The 24081-nt window shown below is 37.8% G+C and overlaps 1 protein-coding gene across 1 annotated transcript in view; it reads left to right on the top strand.

Moving 5' to 3' along the window:
- Window positions 1-24081, top strand: part of LOC108704677 (solute carrier family 12 member 9-like) — a 114698-nt gene that overhangs the window by 50861 nt on the left and 39756 nt on the right. The window contains exons 7-8 of the mRNA XM_018241357.2: window positions 3885-4042; window positions 17603-17685. Of these exons, the coding sequence (XP_018096846.1) occupies window positions 3885-4042; window positions 17603-17685 (241 nt within the window). The remainder of the gene's footprint in view (window positions 1-3884; window positions 4043-17602; window positions 17686-24081) is intronic.

The following is a 24081-nucleotide window of genomic DNA, read 5'->3' as shown; positions in this document are numbered from 1 at the left end:
CTTGGACATCCCTTGGGTATAAACTTTGAATATATATATATATATATATCAATTACTGTTTTACACATTATGGGGGTTATTTATCAAAGTTCAAATTTTAGAGTTTTTTAACTCAATGGTTTCTTATTTAAAAAAAAAAACTTGAATGGAAAAAACTCAATTCAGCAAGTTCAAATTGTGAAACCCGAAAACTCAAATGAATCGAGTTTTTGGTGAAAAAGAACTCGAATTGCTCAAATTGATCTAGTTTTGGGCAAATCCCTCTAAAAAAGCTTGAAAATCATGAAGGCTATTAACTTCTTCATATAGTTCAAGGTACCAGTGCCCAGGGCCAGAACTAGAGGTAGACAGAGTAGGCACGTGCCTAGGGTGCAAAGTTGGGGGGGCGCCAGGCACGTACCTGCTCTGTCACCTACCCTGTGTCTGGTCCCGTCTCTCCCCGACAGCTGCTGGTATCTTTCGCGTTAATCCGCTTCTGTGCATGCGCGCATGACATTTCGCACATGCGCGCTGGAGCAAAGTTTTGCGCATGAGCAGTCGAGCGCGCACTGTGACCCGCCAGGTTGCCTAGGGCGCCTGGCCGGGTTGGCCCGGCTTTGCCTGTGCCATTGACTGCTACATGACCTTGACAGGTTTTAGGTGTATTATTGGATTCAAGCTATTTCCAGGTCCGGGGTATAATAAATTTAAAAAAGATTCTAGGTTTTTTTTTTTACCCGACATGTGAGTTTAGTTGTGATATAGTTGGACATCTATGCAGAAATGTTACAGCATCAGAATGACCTAACTGTAGACAAAAGAGGTCTCTATGATTGCGAGGGTATGCAGTTTCACTCATGTCAGACTGAATTTTCACTATGTGTTCCAACTACCTTCTGTGATCACTTATCCATAAAGAGGGTTATACATATATGCTGCAGTTATCCTATTTGCTACTTATGCAGTAATATTTTTCACCCCAATAATATTAATAAGTTTTCACTGGGCCCTCCAGAAACTATTAGAATCTGTACTAAATAAGAAAAAGCATTAGGGAGAATTTATTACTTTGTTGTCTAAACATGTTGTTGTGATGTTCTGAGATAATTTGCAATTGATTTTCATTTTTTATTATTTGTGGCTTTTGAGTTATTTAGCTGTTTATTCAACAGCTCTCCAATTTGTAATTTGGGCAATCTGGTGGCTAGGGTCCAAATTACTTTAGCAACCATGCATTGATTTGAACGAGAGACTGGAATATGAATAGTAGAGGCCTGAATAGCGAGATGTGTAATATAAAATAGCAGTAACGATATATGTGTAGCCTTACAGAACATGTTGTTTTTTAGATGGGCCACTGACCCCCATTTGAAAGCTGGAGAGTGTCAGAGGAAGAAGACAATTGAACCCCTTTGGATTTTGAATGTTTTCCCTGTGGGTTTCCTTTGGGTACTCTAGTTACCTCTTGCACTCCAAAAACTTACAGGAAAGTTAGCAGGCTCTAATTAACCTGACTTTAGTGTGTGTGTGATTTTGTGATGTAACAAAAGAATTTAAACTGTAAGCTGCATTGTGGCAGGGACTTATATGAAAGTTGTTGGTACAATAATAATAATAAAATAAAGTTTAAAAAATAAAATCAGTGCAGTCCAGAAACCTGCATTTGTTAAAAGTGATTCTGATTTTTCAAGTGCCCTGGTAACCATAGTATAACAAGAGTAGTTGTAGCAATTGTGCAATATTAGCAGGTAATGTTAGTAAGTGAAAGCAGATAAACTTCACCGTGGAATGTAATTAGGGTTAGGCAAGAGACATTATCACTTTGAATAAATGCTTTATTTTGTAGTTTCAGTGGGAGAAAGTGGGTTAAAATTGTGCAAATTCAAGGTGCAAAGGTATTGCTTTGCCCAGTCTAAAATATCTTAAATCACAACAAGGTCAGAAGAATTAATTGCAGGATTAGCACACGTCCTTGTATATATGAAGCTAAATGTGTCTGTCTGGGAATATCTCTAATTTTACTGATGCTGGTATAAATGAGAATTTGTGAAATGTCTTTCTACTACGTGGCTTCTTTTTTAACCCTAGATTTCAGCATATACAGTCATATGAAATAGTTTGGGAACCCCTCTCAGTCTGCATAATAATTACTCTACATTCAACAAAAAAAGATAACAGTGGTATGTCTTTCATTTCCCAGGAACATCTGAGTACTGGGGTGTTTTCTGAACAAAGATTTTTAGTGAAGCAGTATTCAGTTGTATGAAATTAATGCAAATGTGAAAAACTTGGGTACCCTTGTAATTTTGGTAATTTGAAGGCATATAACTGCTCAATACTGATTACTGGCAACACCAAATTGGTTGGAGTCGCTTGTTAAGCCTTGAACTTCATAGGCAGATGTGTCCAATCATGAGAAACGGTATTTAAGGTGACCAATTGCAAGTTGTGCTTCTGTTTGACTCTCCTCTGAAAAGTGACAGCATGGGATCTCTAAAGATCTGAAAAGATTGTTCAGTATCATAGTTTAGGGGAAGGCTACAAAAAGCTATTTCAGAGGTTTAAACTGTCAGTTTCAACTGTAAGGAGTGTAATCAGGAAATCAGGAAATGGAAGGCCACAGGCACAGTTGCTGTAAAACCCAGGTCTAGCAGGCCAATGAAAATAGAGGCGAGGCATATAAGGAGGATTGTGAGAATGGTTACAGACATCCCAAAGATCACCTCCAAAGACCTTCCAGAACATCTTGCTGCATACGATGTGTCTGTACATTGTTCTACAATTCAGTACAATTTGCACAAAGAACATCTGTATGGCAGGGTGATGAGAAAGAAGCCCTTTCTGCACTCACGCCACGAATAGTCACTTGTATGCAAAAGCTCATTTAGGCAAGCCACAGTCATTTGCTTTGGAAGATGGTGGAAGAAGAACACCGTATTCCAAGAAAACACATGCTATCTACTGTCAAATTTGGTGGAGTTTCCATCATGCTGTGCGGCTCTGTGGCCAGTTCAGGGACTGGGGCCCTTGTTAAAGTCGAGGGTCATATGAATTCAACCCAATATCAACCAATTCTTCAGGATAATGTTCAAGCATCAGTCACGAAGCTGAAGTTAAGGAGGGGTTGGATATTCCAAGAAGACAATGGGGCTCATTTATCAAAACTGGGCAAATTTGCCCACGGGCAGTTACCTATAGCAACCAATCAGTGATTAGCTTTTTAAAGCCAGCTGCAAGCAGTACAATGAATGCAGCAATCTGATTGGTTGCCATGGGTAAATTTGCCCAGTGTTGATAAATGACCCCCAATGACCCTAAACACACTTTGAAATCTACAAAGGCATTTATGCAGAGGGAGAAGTATAATATTCTGGAATGTCACAGTCCCCCGACTTGAATAACATTGAAAATCTATGGGATGATTTGAAGCAGGATGTCCATGCTGGGCAGCCATCAAATATAACTGAACTGGAGAGATTTTGTATGTACAAATGGTCATAAATACCGCCATCCAGAATCCAGACACTCATCAAAGGCTATAGGAGGTGTCTAGAGGCTTTTACATTTGCAAAGGGAGGCTCAACTAAGTATTGTAATATCTCTGTTGGGGTGGCCAATTTATGCACCTGTCTAATTTTGTTATGATACATATTGCATATTTTCTGTTAATCCAATAAACTTTATGTCACTGCTTAAATACTACTGTTTCCATAAGGCATGTTATATATTAAAAGGAAATTGCTACTTTGAAAGCTCAGCCAACGATAAACAAAACTCCAAAGAATTAAGAGGGGTTCCCAAACGTTTTCATATGACTGCACACTAGGCAATATATAGCAATAAAAAATGTCAGCTGCATGGGTAAAATTTGTTTATGATAAGTATGGCATCTTATTTATCCACAGAACCCTTCTGAAGTATGATTATGGCTTCTTACGGGACATCAATATCTGGCATCCTTTTGTCACCATAGGAATTTATTGTTCCACCCTGTCAGCTTCAATGAGCAATCTAATTGGAGCTTCACGTATTCTCTATGCCATGGCAAAAGATGAACTTTTTGGTAAGTCATTTATATAGCCCATAGTATAATGATATTTGGCCTTCCAGCCAAAAATGCCTTACAAAATGTCATACTACTCACCTGAACCATGTAAATAACAATTCTGTTTCCTATATTTCTATATAATATGTAAATAGTTTTTATGTTTGCATATAACGTGTGTGCTTATAGCATGCTTCAGTTGTTTAGGCAAGCATATTACTCTTACTGCAGTACTATATAATGTATTTTGTGTCTGTTGGAGTAGCTAATGGGTGTCAGTATGAATGGGCAGATTTCTGGTGCAAAGATAAGAAAAATGTATTACTTAGAAATGATTGGTGCACTTTTAGTATTATCTCCAACTGTATGTCAGCATTATTTATAGAATTCTGTCTGCACAATTTATTTGGTAGCAGTGACATTTACTTTAGTCAATGATATTCAACTTTTAATATACCTTAAGTCTTATTCTGGGTCTGACAAGCAATACCAAATCAATATCATTCATTTCTTTGTTATTCCAAGTCTTGGAAGGGCAGAAAGCAATGGCCAGTAGCTGTATGTGTAGCATGCATAAAAGTCAGATGTCAATGATCGGTTAAGTACCAGCACACAAGCATCACTTTTTAATTATTATCTTATTCTGCTGCAGTATACAGCAGGGGACAGACGTTAACCAATAAAAATGGTCACAAATTATTTGGTCACAATAGAAATCAACCGAAATATTATCCAAGTCCAAAATGCATACATACAAGCCAGAATTTATTTAATTCATTGCATTACATAATTTAGAATTTCATATGTTATCTTGTTGCTAGAGTGTAATTATATTTATCTATTTTTTTGTTGTTGTTGGTTTCATCCCAACAACAAGATTTCAGCTGCAGAAAAAAAACAGAACAATAGAAATATAAAATAAATAATGTAGACCAGTTGAAAAGTTGCTTAGACTATGTCCCTTTCTAAAATACTAATTGGTAGTACAAAGGTGAACATTCCCTATAAAGGGTGCCCAGACGTCCAGAAAATGTTTTTAGGGGAACATGATTAGATTTTATTTATATACATATATATATAATTGTTTTTTATTTACATTTTTCAGTCTACTCAACATCATAGCAAAGCAACAGGAAAGCACAAAAAAAAGTTAGATTTTTTGAAAATAAATATTTTTACTGCTTTATATTCTTCAGCAAGAAAGAAAGATAATCAGAAATTGAAGGCTATTAGTAATTCATAATTTATGTTAATTTATAATAAAATGTAAACACTTTCTGCTTTTCAAAGTAACATTCTGTTTGAATAAAAGTTTCAATCCAAAAATCCACAATGAGAGCAAGTTTAAGTTTAAGCTGTCTTTGTGCAGCCAAGTACTCTAAAGCCCCTGCCAGCGCAGGCGTCCTTAATAACTCAGCGCTGCTTCTTAGCATCTTCAGAACTCTTGTTCTGATTGGAGTACCCTTAGAAAGATTACTGCCAAGGGTTACTTTTTTTCTATGGTCATTATCATACATTTTATATATTTACATTTTACTAGAGCATGAATTCAGAGATCATGATGTCCAGACTATTCTGAAAAATATTACTGCATTAACCTGTTCAGTAAACACTATGGGGTTATATACCAAACGTCGAGTGTGAGGTTTGGGCGTTTTTTTCTACCTCGAATAAACTCACAATGCAAATGTTTGCTTATTTATAAAAAAAAACTCAAATGCATGCAAATGGAGGGGTAACTGGAATACGCTAATTGGTCAAGTTATCGGCAAGAAAAACTCGTAATAGTTTGAATTGAGTGAGTTTTTCAGTGCAAACCACCCAAAAACACCCAAAAATCATGAAGGCTAAAGACATCTTCAAATGGTTAAAGAGACATCTGCCATTGGCTTCTACATGACCTCGACCAGTTTTAGCTGGGTTTTTTTGGAGATTCGAGCTCTTTGCAGCTTTGGGGCATAAAAAATTCGAGTTGCATTATTTTAACCTGAAAATTTTTTTCTTACTGAAAATACCCTCAAAACTCAGATAAAACCTTTTTTATATTTGAATAGATTGTGTGTACATGCAAATTTTGAATTCATGTGAATTTTTTTTAATTCGAATATACTCACAATTTGACTGGGAGGTTATTTAAGAAAAAATTTCAATTTCTATTTGATCGAATGGTTCCGACCTGAAAATACGAATCATGTTCGATTCGTACCAATCGAGTTTTTCTCCAAAAAAAACCCCTCAAATGTCAGGAAGGCTATTAACATCTCCAAATGGCTCAATGGACCTCTGCCATTGACTTGTACATAAACTCAGCAGGTTTCAGGTGGCGAATATTCTAATTAGGACTGTTTCCATGGTCGAGGTGTGATAAATCTCACATTCAAATTAATATTCAAATATCGGGATTAAAATATAAATATTAAAATTTTGACACCAAAAAAATTTACTATTCAACCCTTAATAAGTCTGCCCTGTAGTGTGTTTATCAATACATTTGAAAACATTTGAAACTAACTGACATTTCACATCCATGCATTTTATCGCTTAGAGAGAAAATCATATTTGCTTTTTCATAACAATGAGGATTTGTCCAGTAGATAAATCATCCTGCATACTGTAAATCCCATTGCAGTGTAAATATGGGAAAACACTGAAGCAACTAAAAGCCTCCCAAAGCCGCCCCAGCCCGGCAAACCTTAGTAAAGGCGACCCTGTTAAATCTTCTTCCTGAGTTGTTTCAGTCACGCTGGGCTGGGGGAGGCACGATCCCTCCATAGGCTGGAGTCCTGTTTTCATTTGTAATTAGCCCATGGAAGGATTGCGCCGCCCCCAGCCCAGCATGAATGAAACAACTCAGGAAGATGATTTAATTGTGTCGGAGGGTCGTCTGGGCTGGGAGCGGCTTTGGGAGGCTTTTAGCTGCTTATATTTCTCGTGCAGCTTCTTTTCACTGATATAGGAACGTGTCAGTATCATTTTAATGAGCACTATTCAAAAAGAACATGATTCCTCAGTGGTGGGTAACCAAAAGACTGGCGTTTTTAAGTTCTCAGTGTGAGTGTGTAATTTTCCTTTGGGTATTCTGGTTTCTTCCTACCATCCAAAAACCCTGTTGGAAGGTTATTTGGGTTCTAAAACACTAGGGCATGCTTGGGCATAGGGGGTTAAACAAGCTTCTGTTTGACCATGATGGAACTCCTTCAGCCTATGAGCACATTGTTGACTGGAACAACAGTTAGGGGAAGATTTATCAAGGGTTGAAATGAAAATGAGAATTTTCTAATTTCAAATTTAAATTTTCAAGTTTATTTTAGTGTAATTCGACTAGGGAATAGTTAAGCCCTTTAAGAATTCAAATTCAACTAATTGCCACTTTAAACCTGTGAATTGCTGTTTTAGGTTATGGGGCACATCCTGGAATCAATGCGGAGTTGTTTGGTGGCATCTGGAAAATCGTTTTTTAAAATTGATTTAGATTCGAATTTGAGGGTCGATCCTATTCACCCAAATTGAAAAAATTTAATTTTTTTTAACTCAAAAATCAAGTTTATGGGCGTTTTTATAAACGCCCATAAAATCTAAATTCAAGCCTTGATAAATCTGCCCCTAAGTATACTATCAATAACTCCAAGCAAGAAGATACTAGAAATAGTTGTTCTTTATCACCTGCTCCATTATTTTTTTTCTTTACCCTCGCAAGGTCCTTCCACTGTTATGACAAAATGGTAATGAAAAAAACAACAAAGGTTTCTTAGTGGTTTGTATAAAAGTGGAGATGGTGTGTCATTTTGGTATAAAGTGATTGCTCCACATTTATATTTTGTTTACTTGAATGGAAATTGTTTTTTTATATAAATGGAATAATCACTTTGCAACAGATTTTCTCCAGCTCTGCCTGTATATGTATTTTATTGCCCATATGCATATTGCCCATAGTTATTTATCTGAAAATGAAATTTCACAAAATCACACATTGCATTAAAGGGGGAAAAATGATTTCTCCCATGAAAATTAAAATTTGTTCTGGATCAGTGTTCCAAATGGTTGAATGGATTATTTCTACCATGAATATTACATTATGTGCCCAAGAAGATTTTAATCCTTTTAAATGCATTATTATTGTATTCGGTGTACATAGTAAGGTTTGTAAGATTGCTACCAAGTAGGAATGCAGCTTTCTAGCTTTCTAGCTAACTCTGTGGCTTTTATTACATATTACATTTTAAGATACTAAACTGCCCTCCCCTTTAAACAAAACAGTTATTGTTTGTCCATATATTGCAATATGTTTAAGCTGGCCAACTACATTCCTAGTCTGGCCAGTCCTACACTCATTTTCATGTGATTCAATTCTACTGCTTCATTATTTATTTTACATAGGGACTAAGTTTTACCTGCAACTTGCTTGTTTTCAAGGTTAAAACTCCCATATGGCTGCCCTTTTATTGGCCACCACTAGGATCTCCTGACTGTAGCTGGGAGCTAAAACATGGAGCTGGCCACTGCTCCAGTATAAACTATAGCAAAAAAAGGGAACGTTGTGCTCAACACTAAATTTTAAACCATTATGCGGGGGCTTGCAGACATATGATTTTTTACAGAGTGCCTTAAGACAGACAATGTTTGCATGCATGAAGATAGGCAGGTAGGCGCTAGGACTGTGCAGCCTAGGGGCGCCACATGCAGGAAATCTGGACTTGAAAATATGAAGAGAGAAACAGGTTCCAGTGCTTGCAAATCTTATGCTCCATATAAACAATACATCATCATACACAAAAGTGTACAATGGTGGAGCCAATTTGTATTTTGCTGGATCCCCTTGAACTCTGCATAAATGCACCATACTGCTTGTATATTTTTTCATTATACATATTTCTACTTGAATTTGTTTACACTCAGTTACACTCACAGCACTGAGTGTTACTGTAGTAAGTACAATGTTATTTTTTTTAATAACTTACAGGGGCCCTGGCCACCAATTGTTTTATATAACTTGTAGGGGCCCTGCCACCATATTTTTTAAATATAACTTATAGGGACCCTGGACACCATTTTTTCTTATATAACTTGTAGGGGCCCTGGCCACCAATGTTCTTTTTTTTGTAGGGGCCCTGGCCACAAATGTTTTTTTCTTTATCTTGTAGGGGACCAAAACCTATAGGGTCAGTCCATGGCCATCATTTCTTTGTTTTACTTGTAGGGGGGTCCTTAATGGTTTAGCACTTTTGCTTTTGTTGGTTTGTACTGATGGGTGGGGGAGGGTCGTCAAGGTGGGGCCTAGAAAATGTTGTTGTGTGGGGCCTGTGATTTCAGATGGCAGCCCTGAGTTCAGCCAAGGGTAAGAACCAGAAAGATTCTACTTTGGCTATGTTTGTCTCTGCAGAGTTAACTATTGCCCCTTTTTCAAGTAAATTAAGGCAAGGCACTGATTAGTGAGGGAGAGAGATTTTATATTTACCTTTTTAATCTACATAGTTACATAGTTACATAGTTAAATTGGGTTGAAAAAAGACAAAGTCCATCAAGTTCAACCCCTCCAAATGAAAACCCAGCATCCATACACACACCCCTCCCTACTTTTAATTAAAATTCTATATACCCATACCTATATTAACTATAGAGTTTAGTATCACAATAGCCTTTAATATTATGTCTGTCCAAAAAATCATCCAAGCCAATCTTAAAGGCATTAACTGAATCAGCCATCACAACATCACCCGGCAGTGCATTCCACAACCTCACTGTCCTGACTGTGAAGAACCCTCTACGTTGCTTCAAATGAAAGTTCTTTTCTTCTAGTCTAAAGGGGTGGCCTCTGGTACGGTGATCCACTTTATGGGTAAAAAGGTCCCCTGCCATTTGTCTATATCCAATCTATCCAAACTTTATCAATAATCCAAATAAAATAAACCTTCATTTTGTCAATAATAGATGTGGAACACCTATGTATAAACATGCACCACAAGAATGAAATGGAAACTAAAAAAGGATTTCCACTTCTTCTGTTTCATCAAGCTTCTTTCATGATATCACCCTACCATAAACTTTAAGCTACTACTATCTCACCCACATTCATCTTGTTAAACAACTAATCAGAGACAATACCCTGCAAAGCACCAAATATTGAAACCTCACTGGCAAAGCAATTTATACTTGATATTATTTCTGTTTATGTAATATAGCCACAATAGCTTCCTTGTAATGAGAAACACGAATGTTATGAAAGCTTGCTGAGATTATCTTCATAGCCAATACAGATACGTTTACAAACAATTTTTGTTATGTTGCATTTTAACTTAATCTGAAGCACTAGAAACAGAATGTTACAATATTACACCCCTGACTTGAGATAGGGTTTTTTTTCAAAGCACAGATATCTAATACCTTATCTGGAAACCCGTTATCCACAAAGATTTGAATTACAGAAAGTCAATTTTGAGCAAATATTACCCTTTTTGTCCTTGCTGGTAACTATGCTTCATGAATCCATATTGGTGGCTAAACAACCCTGTTGCACTTTGGTCTGCTGTGATTCTATCTCAGGAGCCTGAGGTGGCTCCTGCATTGCTGCCTGCCTCCCCAGCACTTACCTTTCATGCAACGGCGGGGACTGGCACAGTATAATCCAGGAGCAGGACCAGTGGAGTAACTAGATATTACTGGGCCCCACATCAAATTATTTTTCAGGCACCCAAAATGTTTAGAGGTTTACTTGTTTTACCAATATTTATTAAAACTGTATATAAATTAGGGCCTCATGTGGCCTCTATACCTCCTGGTCCCCCCTGCAGCCACAGGGTCTGCTTCCTCTATAGTTACCCCTGAGCAGGACAGTTAAATCTCCAGCATGTTTCCTAAAGTTAAAAAATATATGTACTGTATATGAAACTTGTATTTAATTTGAGTTTCATTATACATTTATTACATTTCTCTTATTAGTCTTTTTAATTAAAAAGAATACTATAGAAATGCAACCTATGGTTATATTGGCATAAACTAGCTTTACGTTAGTTCCTAGTGATTTTATAGGTGGGGTAGTGAAAATATGAAGCAAAGCGCATACTGTCTCTTGAATTCAGTACACAGGTCATCACGACATTTTTCCCTTAGATGAAAGAGTTGATGTGCCTGTCTTTTTGCAGTTTTCTTATCTGTGTTTAGCACCAATATCTGTCATTGTCATCTAAAAGATAACATCTTATTGTTTAGCTAGCATTGGCAACTCCAAGCAAATTAATGACCCAGAAGCACTGTTCCTGTTGGCCGTGAAAACCCTTTTCTTAAATTATTCAGCCCTGCATATAGGCAGAAAGGGATTTTTTTGGTGTGGGGGGGGCAGCTAAAGGTGTCTATACATGGGCTACATTATTGCATGCTTTGCCATCCACATGTCCATGCCCCTGAGCACCCCAAAATGTTGCCTACCCCATGTTGGCTACATAAAACTAGACTATTGGAAGGTAGGCAATCTCTGCTGTGTACTCCAACCATTGCTACAGTACCGGTATTCATTTAAAGGAACATACTACACAGCGAACAAGTTCAGCCAAGGGAAAGAAGATCCTGCTGAGTCTATGTGGGTATCTCTGCAGAATTAGTTACAGCCCTTTCTTCAAGTAAGCTAAGTTTAAGGTGACGGTGCTAGCCATAACGGATGCTGTGATATATGTGATGTCCCATCAGCATCCGGTGAACCTAACCACTTACACCTCCCCAAGACCTATTGAATGTCCACCTAATTGTTTGAGCAATTTGGTCCCTCCATGGAGCCGAATTTTCAATCTTTCTCATAGGGGATCATACCCAGGTTCTTGTGCTTAATAAATGAGCACTAAGGGTCACACTCTTGCTCTTGCACTTGCATATAGGATAAAAGTAAATGACCCCCTCATTTGTGAATTGAAATGGTAGCTAATTAAGCATTATATGTAATGAATGCTGAAAAAGCACTGCAATACAATTCAGATTGCAAATGTTATGGAGCCGTGAGATTTTTACTTAAAAAAAATCTCTTAAGTCACATAGCCTGCTTATGATGCCAGCTATCTTATATTTCAGTCACATTGCACTTTACACAGAGTTATACAGAGTCAGTGAGATGGATCTTAACCTTTCAGTGTCCAGCTTTGTTAATATTGCTATATAGATATCATGTGTATCATTTTTAACAGAGAAAGGAGAAGTGTGTTAGTTGTTGCTTGAAAGTTTCCTTCACTTCTTCTGACAATTCCTAATTAAAGTTTCCTCCTTATCTGTTCTTCCATTTGAATTAATTTCCCAACCCACCCGCCCCTATCCGTACCAAGTGCAGCTCACTCATTCTGTTGGACGTCCTTGTCAAGTCCTTTCTATCTTTGGCAGGCCTTCCCAACTATCACTCGAGCAGATAGGAATATCAATGCCTTCCCTGACTGGGTTTTGAATACCAGCTTTATGCAGCAGTGTCCAGCTTTTGTCTATCTCTCTGATGCTTTCTTATAGAAATTCAGCTTTTTCTTTCTGTTATAATGCGAAAGAATAAATGATACAATACTGAGCAAAGGCATAACCAGAGGTTATATTCATTTAAGGCAATAAACCCATAGGCAATATAATCTGATTTACACACATATATATAGGTATGGGATCTGTTGTCCAGAAACCCGTAACAAGTAATATTTATTGGAGGCAAAACCAACCTATTGGACTTATTTAATTACCTCTTTTTGGTAAACAGAAGGAAAATAAGAGTTCAATCTGAAGGTGTAAACATCCCTCTTAGCCATTAATTGAGACATTATACAAATCCATTTCATTTAATCTCATTGTAGGTTATTGGCTTTTTGTGGCCATTTGATCAGATGCAAATAGAATAACCTATTTATGTAATTTGTCACTAATGGAGAATGAAAAGCAACCCTAGATACCATGCTGATTTCTCTGCATCCTCCTCCTGCGTGAGTGCTTTTTCCCCCCAAACAGAAAACATTACTTCAGAGTACTCTGTATTTTGCTAAGGGGAAAAAAAACAGTTGCTCATTTTTGCTACTCGACTAGGATTCTATTTTACATGATGAGGTTGCTACATATTAATGTGCATTCCAGTAAAATAAGGACTAAAATACATATGTATTAAGCAGGATCCGATGCACAATCCTAAGAGAGCGACATCAGGCTGAAAAACAGACATGCCTTTCGCAAATTCCTGCAGCTGGGGATGGAGGATTCCTGTTTGATCGGATCATTAACTCCGCTGATTTTGTTTCTTTATTTCTGAGGAAATATGACTTGAAAAGTATAATACAATGGTTTTGCACATTATACTGTCATTTAGGTTAAAAAGCACGGATATAAAAGCCAGACGAGCAGAACATTGAATCAGGGCTGTGAATGGCTGCAAGAAGTGTACTTTTGGTAATTTATTAGGGAAGAAATAAAGTCCCCTTTTGTATCCAGATTCACCTGGCTCTTCGGCTCTATTTCTGCATAACATATCAGAGATTCCCATTTTCTGCTTACTGAATTCTTGCAATTTCAATTATCTTATGATGTGCGTGTGTACATTGCCATTCAGGGTTCGATATTAGTAGCAAAGCAGTTAAAATAAGTGCCATATTTGCTCATGGAAATGTCCTACACATCTCCAGCTCAGAGTCTCTTTTCAAGATAAGGGAATTTATCAGTCAGAAATCCTGAACCCGAGTTATACTGGCTTTCTGTAGCAAGTGCTCATTTGGGGTTGGTTAGCAGCAAGCAGAATATAAAAAATACAAACAAATGGTTACAAAGCTGTAAAAACCAACCTTGCTCAGAATCCTAAATATGCTGGGTAACAGTATATACAGGTACGAGCATGGGATCCCTTATATGGAAACCCGTTATCCAGAAAGCTCCAAACTATGGAAAGGCTGTCTCCCATAGACTCAATTTTATCCAAATAATCCAAATGTTTAAAAATGATTTCCTTTTTTCTCTGAAATAATAAAACAGTACCTTGTATTTGGCCCAAACTAAAATATAATTAATCCTTATTGGAGGCGAAACCAACCTATTGAGTTTCTTTAATGTTTACATGATTTCTAGTAGACTTAAGATATGGAGATCCAAATTAAGGAAAGATCCACTTCCCGAGCATTCTGGATAACAGGTCCCATGCCTGTATATTGTATCTGGAAAGTTATTATCCAGAAAGCTCCAAAATACGAGAATGTGCCTTTACATTGAGTCCCATATAAGCCAACAGCTCAATCCGTAAGTCAATAAATCAATGTGCTGATGTAATATGTACCTAATGTGTTCCTAAATAACAAATGTGTGTTTTCTGGAATAAGGAGCCTATTTGTATTTAATGTGAGTGTGGAGTGGTCAAAACTATATGAAACATAAACACGGGTGATGAAAGATTAAAGCGGAGCTCACCCTTCCTTGTGGCGTCTCGGCCGCAGCTCTCGCGATACTCCGGCAACTCCAAGCCGGCATCTGCAGTACAAAATCTGTGTATCGCTGTTCAGCGCTGGCCCGTCCACATCAAGACTCGCCACACTTCATCTTTGAAAAAGCGGCTTTATTCAGATTGCAAAAAGTGATAACAGGCAGTGGGTAAGTGGTGCGAACTAACGCGTTTCGTGCCCTCTCTATTGGCACTTCATCAGAGTGGTCAAAACTATAACCAACCTTACTGCAGTGGCTAAAGCATTCTAGATCATAGATGGTTCCAATGAAATGTAATTGCAAAAATAAAAGAGCGCCAATAACAGAACAACCAAATGCTATTGGTTGGTCTTGCTTATGTATTCTGAATTAACCTATCTGTGACTAGCTTATATAAGTGATAGATTAAAGAAGAAATAAAGTGTGACAAACACTATATATATATTACTGTCTCTTAGCATGCATTAACTGATTTTACTTTTTAAAGGACTAATATTCTAGCTTTTAGTGAAATGATAGGATAAGGATTTAAGCATCAGATGAAACTAATACTGTCCTGTCATTTAAAAGTATTATAGTAGGGTTGACCTATGAGAGCGCATCTACTAAAGCATTGCTGTATACAAAGAAGACACAGTTTGTCACAGTTTGCCCTGTTTGTTACCTGCAATGCAGTGTTTTACCCAGCATTGCAGTGTAATTTCTCTATCACAAACAATTTAGCATGATGCAACGTGTGCCAGATTTGTCAAAACAAAAGCATTGTGGGTGTTCCAGAACATATAGGCTCAAAGATTTGTGCAGTATAGTTGGCAATAGGAGCACATGTTGGAGCAACAAACAATGTGTAAACTACAGGGCATCTTTATGCAAAAATGTGCTGCACATAGTGCCCTATAGTGCAAAGGAAGCATAGTGGTGCTTACTGGTGTTTTGACTGGTGCAAGTTAGCACAAATGTGTACACCTAGTTGCACCTTGCAATTGTAAGTATGCCCTGTAATGTAATATTCTCTCAAATGTCAGTAGTTTTTCATTAAATGAATTACAACATATTGCATAGATTGTATACCAAGTAATAATTCTCAGTATTTCTAATATATAGGGCTGTTTTTAATTTTACTGATTTACAGCAGTTGTATTAAATATCATGGGACCCAATAACTGGTGGCAGCAGCAGAGAGTTTTTTGCTAGGCAAAATTTGTAAAGGCATCTTCATTGTACAACCCCTTACAGCTTAGACTGTCACAAAGAAAAGGAATATCAAGAAGCTTTTAAAGTTCATCTTGCTGTCCCTTCTGGTGTCAGTCTATGAAATATGGACCACTTTACACACTTAATGCACGACATTTCCACTTATTCACAGTCATTTAACTATTTACATATCTGCCTACAGCTTACACCAGAAAAAAAGTGAATAGGAAATTAATGAATGCAACTCCTACTTTGCATTTACAAAATGCAGATATATCACAACATTCCCTTGTAAATTACACATCAAACATACTGTGCATCATTATAATTAAGAAGATTACGCTTTGACTTTATTATATAGCTGGGCAAACTAGTAATTTCCGCTTTTATTAGTTCCTTGGTCCTATTATGTGTTCTTGTTGCTGCTGAGCTCACTACAAGCTAATCACAGACAATGCTGCCTTCTATTAGTAAACGGCCGTGCTGTATGCTGTGCTATCTGCTTTTGGTATACATATTTATAGGTAAATATTCATAGCATTTAGCTGTAACAGGAACATAAAAACATGTGAATATTTTGTGTATATGCACTGGTGATGTACTATATTCAGGATTCAGTTCAGAATTCGACTATATCCTGAAATCCTGACTCAATTAAATACAATCATTTAATATCATGTCCTAATATTTGTGATTATTAGTCCAATGGCAAAGTTTTTTTTTAATGCAATTTTGAGTTAAATCTTATAATTTGCAAATACAAATTAGGGTTCATATTCAGTTCAAGATATGGCTGCCTTTTGTGGTGGATTAGTTAATTGGTCAAACTAAACAAATTGTGGATTTGGTGAGTTCATATTACACAGTACATTTCCTTCTAACCTCTATATTTATGGGAGGGACCTACCTCTCCCCTAACTTGCATGTCAGTCAGACACCCAAGTTAGGGGACAGGTTATTATAGACAAGAAAAGTAAAGTGTAGTTTGCTGCACAATTTTAGCAAGCATTTGTACCACTTAGAGCAATCAGCACAACCGCACTTACAAATTATATTTAGTGCAAAGCCTCAGTAGTGGTAATTTTTGAGAAAATGCAGATGAAAGTAGTAAATAGGAAGAAAAGGAAAAGCTGTGTGCAATTTTTTGTGTGACTTTCAGTCTTTATGGATATGAAATAACATTTTTCCATTTTCAAATTTGATAAATACAACATTTATTGTGCATGTCTTCTGCTGGCACCATTATTGATTTAGGTATACACCTTCTTAGTTTTTTTTCTTCTTTCTGAAACATGTTTATTCATTTGAATAAAAAATTCAACAATAAGACATTACATTAACAATATTCCAATTTAAAGAAAAAATCTGGATCAGAACAAAGTGACACATGTTATTCATCCCAGAAGAACAAAAAAAAAACTTGATCAAAGCTTAAGGTTGAAAATCAATTCGAACAGAACTTTAATTACCTATATCAGAGAAAAAAGAGTACAGAATTAAAACTAAAAGCACTTAGAAATGAGATACAAAAGTAAAGTTAGTTTCAACAAAATAATTGGTTTTTGAATCCCTTGTACATACTTTTTTTGTAAAACCTTAACTTAACAAATAGATCCTTCTTGGACCAGTCAAATAAATCTATATACCGAGACGTAAGACAATTCTTCGTTTTCAAGCAGGCAAGTAGTCAAATGTATTTTACCAATAACTATTACAACAACCATCCAAAAGCTGAGGCTCCAAGCATCCAAACTACAGTCCTTCGTATACATAAGGCATATATGAACCTTGCAGTGATATACCTCCCAGAACCTTATCATAGGGGTTAATCAAATGTAGAAAACCTTTACTTTTCAGCATCATTTTCATGTTAATCCATTGTCTTCTTCTTTACATACAAGCACACATTACAGAAATGACCCATAATAAATCCAGAAAAAGTCATTCCTTACCAGTACGGTTTTTTGTGTCTAACAGGGAAACTCTTGATGCCAGCAAAGAAGACATCCCGAGGCGGAAATCCCTGGGTATCTGTTATTATGTCTTGGTTTATCGTTCAGGTAATAACAGTAATATTATGTGATATTAATATTGTTACTGTATACGATGTTTCACTAATAGTGTACACTGGTGTGAAATAAGAACTTTGCTCCAGCATACAGAGCCGAGCCACGCTGGCCAGGCGCCCTAGGCAAGCTGGCAAGTCGCGACGCCTGCTTAGTGTGCGCATGCGCGAATCTGCACTCATGTGCACATGCGCGAAGCTGTGCTTGTGTGCGCATGTGCGAAATGGAGTTTGTGCGCATGCGATAATAAGCAGAGAGTCGTGCAGAGAAGGGAACCGGACTTGGGGTAGGTGACAGAGGAGGTACGTACCTGGCACCCCCCACAGCTTTGCGCCCTAGGCACTTGCCTACTCTGCCTACCCCTAGTTCTGGCCCTGCCAGCATACTAAATGCAAACTAATATTTGGTACCGGAGGTACAGAAATATGGCATCTAAGCAGTTTATTGGTTAAAATAAGGCAATGACAATGAGAATTGTGTAGCACACCCTTGAGTGCACTTTAGCCGTGGGGTCTGTGTATTGTTCCACTGACCCAGAGGTACCTGAGCAACTCCTAGTACCTTGTGTTCTTCTGTGTAGCAAAGGATCCAGTCACAGAGAGGTTTTCTTGCAGCAAAATAACAGGTTTTTTAACAGTGAACAGTTCGAATGAAGTGATTTACAGGCACTTTGATATAATTCAGCGTAATAGCAGCAGAATCCCTGCCAGAGGTGAAATAAGCAAGATATAGGTTACCACACTTATGGGGCAAGCCCTCCTGTAGAGTATTGCTTTGTGCCTAGGGATCCTCAGCATGTGGTCTTGTATCTCGGCACCCTACCTGGTCCTCAACTCAACAACATAAGTCCCTGCACTAGTGGATGACTCACCAGGGGGTCTCAACCCCACTATTCCTCCTCATTGGAGTGGAAGCTGCTCATTATCTTCCCTGACATTTCCTCTTCCTCCTAGAGCAACTATAACAAAACTAACTATTACTAGCTAATCCTATACAAACTTCATCAGACTGTAGCCCTGGGCCTGTTACAACCTCCCATAGAGATTAGGTCTCAGGAAAGACCTTGGGCACATGATCCTAAACCCATTTATACTTTTACATGATGCCACCTAGTGGGCAAACCTTGAAATAATATGGACCCAGGAAAAGGGACATAGCTGCCTGGGTTAATTAAAGAATCAACAGGACCACTTTAGGTGGCCAAATATTTGGGAGATTGCCTGAGTATAACATAACCAAATCTCAGGATCGTACAGTTACTACTTGACTAGAGCAAGCCTATGCTTCAAGTAAACTGGCTAATTTGAAAAAGTATAGGCAACCAGATGTATTACTTTCAACTGAATTAGCTTTCACTTTTCATGTTTGGCTAGTCATTTGGAACACCTTTCATGGGTGGATCCTGTAGATCAAAAATCCTATTATTAATTGCTCTCTTTTGCAGTTATTTTAAGTTTTTGACCAAAAGGATATGACAAGATGAGCTTCCCTCATGGATTTCATGCAAACTAATTGTTCGACTCACTGGCAGGTTCCTGTTGCAGAAAATTTTGTTCCTTTTGCAGTCAGATATAAGATGTTACAGAAATGGAAATCCAGTCATTCTGTTTATCATGACAAAATGAATGCAGGTTCATACGTGAAAATACTTTCCCCTGGTATTTTATGGAGAAATAAAGTTTCCCAGAATTGCCAGTTTTGTGTTAGGATGAATATGACCCTATGTTTTAGCAGCAATGAGGGAATTGTTTCTAATTGAGAGCACCCAATAATACAATATTTCTATTCACAGGAAAAGATCCACTATTTTAGTTGTTTGGTAACTAAAATCACTTCAAGTGTGTCATTAAAAAGAAAACTACACTGAAGATAAATGAATCTGTTAAATAGTAATTAGATCTGATTACCGTTAGGCTGGAAATTCCTTTAGAAATATGCCTTGTCTTATTCTAGAAGATGTGTGCCCAGAATGTCTTCATCACATTCCTTGTTCATCATTTACCTCCGACACAGCAACATCGATTGCCTTGATCTGTGATTTGCAGTCAGGGTGTTCTGACAAACTGGTGGTCACTATGTCGACAGAGCAAATTTATAGGGGGAAAATTTAGAGGGCTAAAAACAGCTTACAGAATAATGTGCTGAAATTGGGCTGGTGATGGACTACAGCTCAAACTACTACAGCTCAAACTGGAAGCTGGCTGGAGAGACGTTTTGCATCGAAATACAGAATATGTTCTAAAGGAATATGTACTAAATGCCACTTTAGCAATAAACAGTCCTATACTATTGATGTATATCATCCATTGACTGTTAGTGTGATGAGACAATCAACTGTTAGATTTTTTTCCTAGTTCAGAAATGTTCATTATTGTTTTTATATTTCATTACAACATTAGATTCCATAGCACGTAGCCTGTATGAGTATTTGATAGCAGCAAAATGGTGTGTACTTGCACTGTATGTATATGCAAGAGAGCACATATAAAAGTCCTATTATGGAACCATATAATTAACCATCAATTTGAGATGTGTAGTTAAGACTTATCATTATATATTGGCACATGTCAGCTGCTGCTTACAGGATACAAGTGCTGCCATGATTACTCTAGAGCAGATAAGGCTGACAGAAAACAGACATTGGGGCTAACATACTAGGGGTTGTTTACTTAATGCAAGTTCAGTGTGCAAAGTGCAATTTCGGACACAATCCCCAAGTGTCACAAGGTGATGCACCTGGTGTAATTACGGCTTAAATAAATGCATTTATGAATTGCGCTTTAGTGAGAATCAGATCCAAAATTTTGTTGATACACTTTGGATGCACATACTGGAAGTAAAGAGTAGAGGCGTTCGAAGGGAGCTCAAGTTTCTGAGTTCTTAAATTATAGGCTTGATTGAAAAGGTGGGTTTTAAGTGATCATTTGAGAGCATGGATTGTCTAATGGAGTGGGGCACAGTGTTCCAAAGGATGGGTGCAGAACATGAAAAGTCTTGGATGCAGGAGTGAAAAGAAATAATGAGTGAGGAGGAGACCAAAGGTTATATTTGGGGTGTTCATGGTAATTTGGATGGTTATTTATATTTTTGCATGGCACTGGTAAATGCTTTGTAATGAAGTACAAGAATAAAATTAAATTCTGTATATCAGTGCTGTCCAGCTGGCGGCCAGCGACTCCCCCTCCCCCTTGTTTAGCGTCCCATATGAAAGTTTGCCTGCTTTGTCTCCTTACCGTGTGTAAACTTTAAAAGATATCAGTACGGAGATTAACTGGCCCCTGCATTGTTTACAAATGTAACACCTCTATTGTTTACACCCCTAAAGCCCTGTACTGTTCAGACCTAGACCCAGACTAAAGCTGTCTGCCCTATGCTCCCTGTATGGGAAATGTTCTGCCTGCCCTATGCTCCCTGTGTGCACCATACTCTTCCTACCCTACGCTACCTGTGTGTGCCATACTCTGCCTACCCTACGCTACCTGTGTGTGCCATACTCTGCCTACCCTACGCTACCTGTGTGTGCCATACTCTGCCTACCCTACGCTACCTGTGTGTGCCATACTCTGCCTACCCTACGCTACCTGTGGGACGTGAGACTGGTAAGGTTTGTTCTGGGGGTTTGTTAGCATTTGGAAATTGTTGTTAGGGGCCCCTTAGGTGTTTAAGCATGTGCTGGAGGGAGGCTGTGTTATTCACAGGGGAGGAGAAGGCAAATTGATTTAAGGGTATGTTTTGATATAATTTATATCCCTGCAATAAGCTCAATTCATTTGGATTTTTGGTGTGCTACCTTGCATTAATGTGGACATGTTATTAAAAGTTCTTGTAGTAACATGGGCTTGGTTTAAACTAGGTGTGGTTTAAAAAGGGGAGTGGTTAACACTGGCTTCCATTATAGGCCTTCAACCACAGAGACCAAAAAAATTCCGGTCCTGTGTACCACCGAAGTTGGACAGCACTGGTGTAAATGATAAGTAGCCAGTGCATGGACCTGCAGAGAAGGGCAGAACTTGTGGAGTGGGAGGAGAGGTTTAGGAGTCTGGCAGCAGTGTTCCTGAATCAGTTGGGTGGGGTCATTTTAGACAGTGGAGTCATATTATGATAGTCAAATGAGATATTGATATTGCCATGGAAGAGAAGTCTATTGTTTAAAGAAGGGTTGAATGTGTAAGATGTTCCTTAGGTGAAAGCAGCACAATTTAGTAAGCTTTTGAATGTGTGGAATGAACGAGAGGGCACAGTCAAATGTGACCCCTAGGCAGTGAACTTGTGGAACTAGGGTTATATTGTTATATCAGGCAGGGAAACAGAAGTGGAAGGTGAGAAGATGACCCGTTCAGTTTTGTCCATGTTGAGTTTTGTCCATGAGAGGACATAAATGTCACAAGCTAAAACCAATGTCAGATATGGAAAAAAGATAGAGGTAGATTTGAAACCCAAATGAGCTGATGAGCTGGCCAAGACCAGTAGTTTAGATTGAAAATAAGATCATAGAGCCAATGTGTATTGTACTTTGCACCTTTCTTGAGAAATTCTAATTAATAAATAACAAAAGTTTGTACATTCAGTGGCATATCAAATGTACTTTCACCAACGTCACATAGAACAATACCATAGAAAAATATAAACCTTAGGAATAACATCCTGTTCCATGTCACCATAAGTGATTTTATTACTACTAATCGTGTTAAAAGTAAACACATTTTTTTACGTTGCTGCTTTACTCAGACATCTGCATTTTAGCTCCAGATTTACAAATGTGTTTTTACCGCTAATTTTAATCAAATTCTTTGTACTTGTCCCGGTTACTGTTTCCTCTTGTGTGTGTGTGTGTGTGTGTGTATGTATGTGTGTATAATATATATACACAGTATATAATATAGTCCACTAATCAAGAATGTTTTTTTTTGCCACACACCTGTTATTATTTATTCCCAATTTCTCAGGGAATGAGGTATTAACCAGATCATTGAGCAAGTGTAAAATGTTCCAAGTAGGTTATAGGTGAATCAGATCAAAACGGGCAGAGAGACGGGATGAAGTAGAATACAATATGGAAAGAAAGAATGAGATAGAGGAGTACTCAGAAATTAGTTTTCTACCCTTTCAAAGGAGCCAGCAAAATTATTGTTCCCATTAGCAGAAGAAGGGTTAAGAAAGGTTAATAGCTTAGTGGGGATGTAACAGAAGATGAAAGAGGGTTTAAAGTAAAATTATGATTGGAAATGGAATTGCACAAAGCATAGGGAGTGGGATAGCACCCGAGTGGTTATAGGAAAGTGTTGATGAATGGGGGAATGATAGAGCAGGTTAATAACCTGAAGATCACCCAGAGTGAAGCTGCTCCTCTGCATCTGGGAGGAGTTGTATCCCTTCCAGTGTTATATACAGATGCTCTGTTATTTGTCACCTAGCCTCTATTAACTGACCACAAGTGACAGTAGAATGAGGACCTGTAACAATGGGGTTAGATTTTATATCGATAGAAGTAAAGGCAAAGGACATCCTCATATTTTACAGTTTTTATCATATTTATTACCAGAGAACAAACCAACAACGATGATCATTTGCATGCTAATGATAACTGATTGAAGCATTATATTAGATTCTGTGCTTACACCCCCGTATTCCATGAGCCTCATAAAATAAAGTGTATTTCTTCCCATTAGAATTGGATGTAAAGATTTCAGCACGGTGACTTACTGAACAACTTCACAGCTGGTGTGACATTTAAATGTCTCCCCTTTGAGACATGTTTAGGAGCAGGAGTTGTCTGAGAGGAGCAGTGAGTCAAAATATGAAGAAATTAAAATAGACTTTTCCATCCTATTAACTCCAATTCATCTGCCATTTGCCAGTGTCAGATGATGGACAACTGTAATGAATGAATGTCAGGCAGTCCCTGACTATTACCCTCTCCTGGTGACACCTCCTAAGCCAGTTCTTGCAGCTCACTGAGACATTTATTCAGCAGTCTGTGGGGTGGCCTTGCCGTAATAGATGGCACTTTTTTGTTTTTCATTTAGCTGTGTTTATGAATGCACGCTGACACTAATGCAAGTGGTAGGAAATGCAGAAACAATTGTTAAAAATGTATGCATAAGGATATCCATTTTAATACTTATTGTATCTGTATGGAGCATTATATTGAAATGTTTTGGGAGCCATCTGCACCACATTCAAGCGTGTCCCTGTATCAGTAATAACTGAAAACTCCATTAAAAGAGAACTAAACCCATAAAAATTAATATGGTTAATAATGCCATATTTTACATACTGAACTTATTGCACCAGCCTAAAGTTTCAGCTTCTCAATAGCAGCAATGATCCAGGATATCAAACTTGTCACAGGGGGTCACCATCTTGAAATGTGTCTGCGACACTCACATG

This window comes from Xenopus laevis, chromosome 5L (genome assembly GCF_017654675.1).
Source record: "Xenopus laevis strain J_2021 chromosome 5L, Xenopus_laevis_v10.1, whole genome shotgun sequence".
In the NCBI taxonomy this organism is placed as follows: Eukaryota; Metazoa; Chordata; class Amphibia; order Anura; family Pipidae; genus Xenopus; species Xenopus laevis.
Note: the sequence above shows the minus strand (reverse complement) of the source record. Positions and strands in the feature narration are given on the sequence as shown.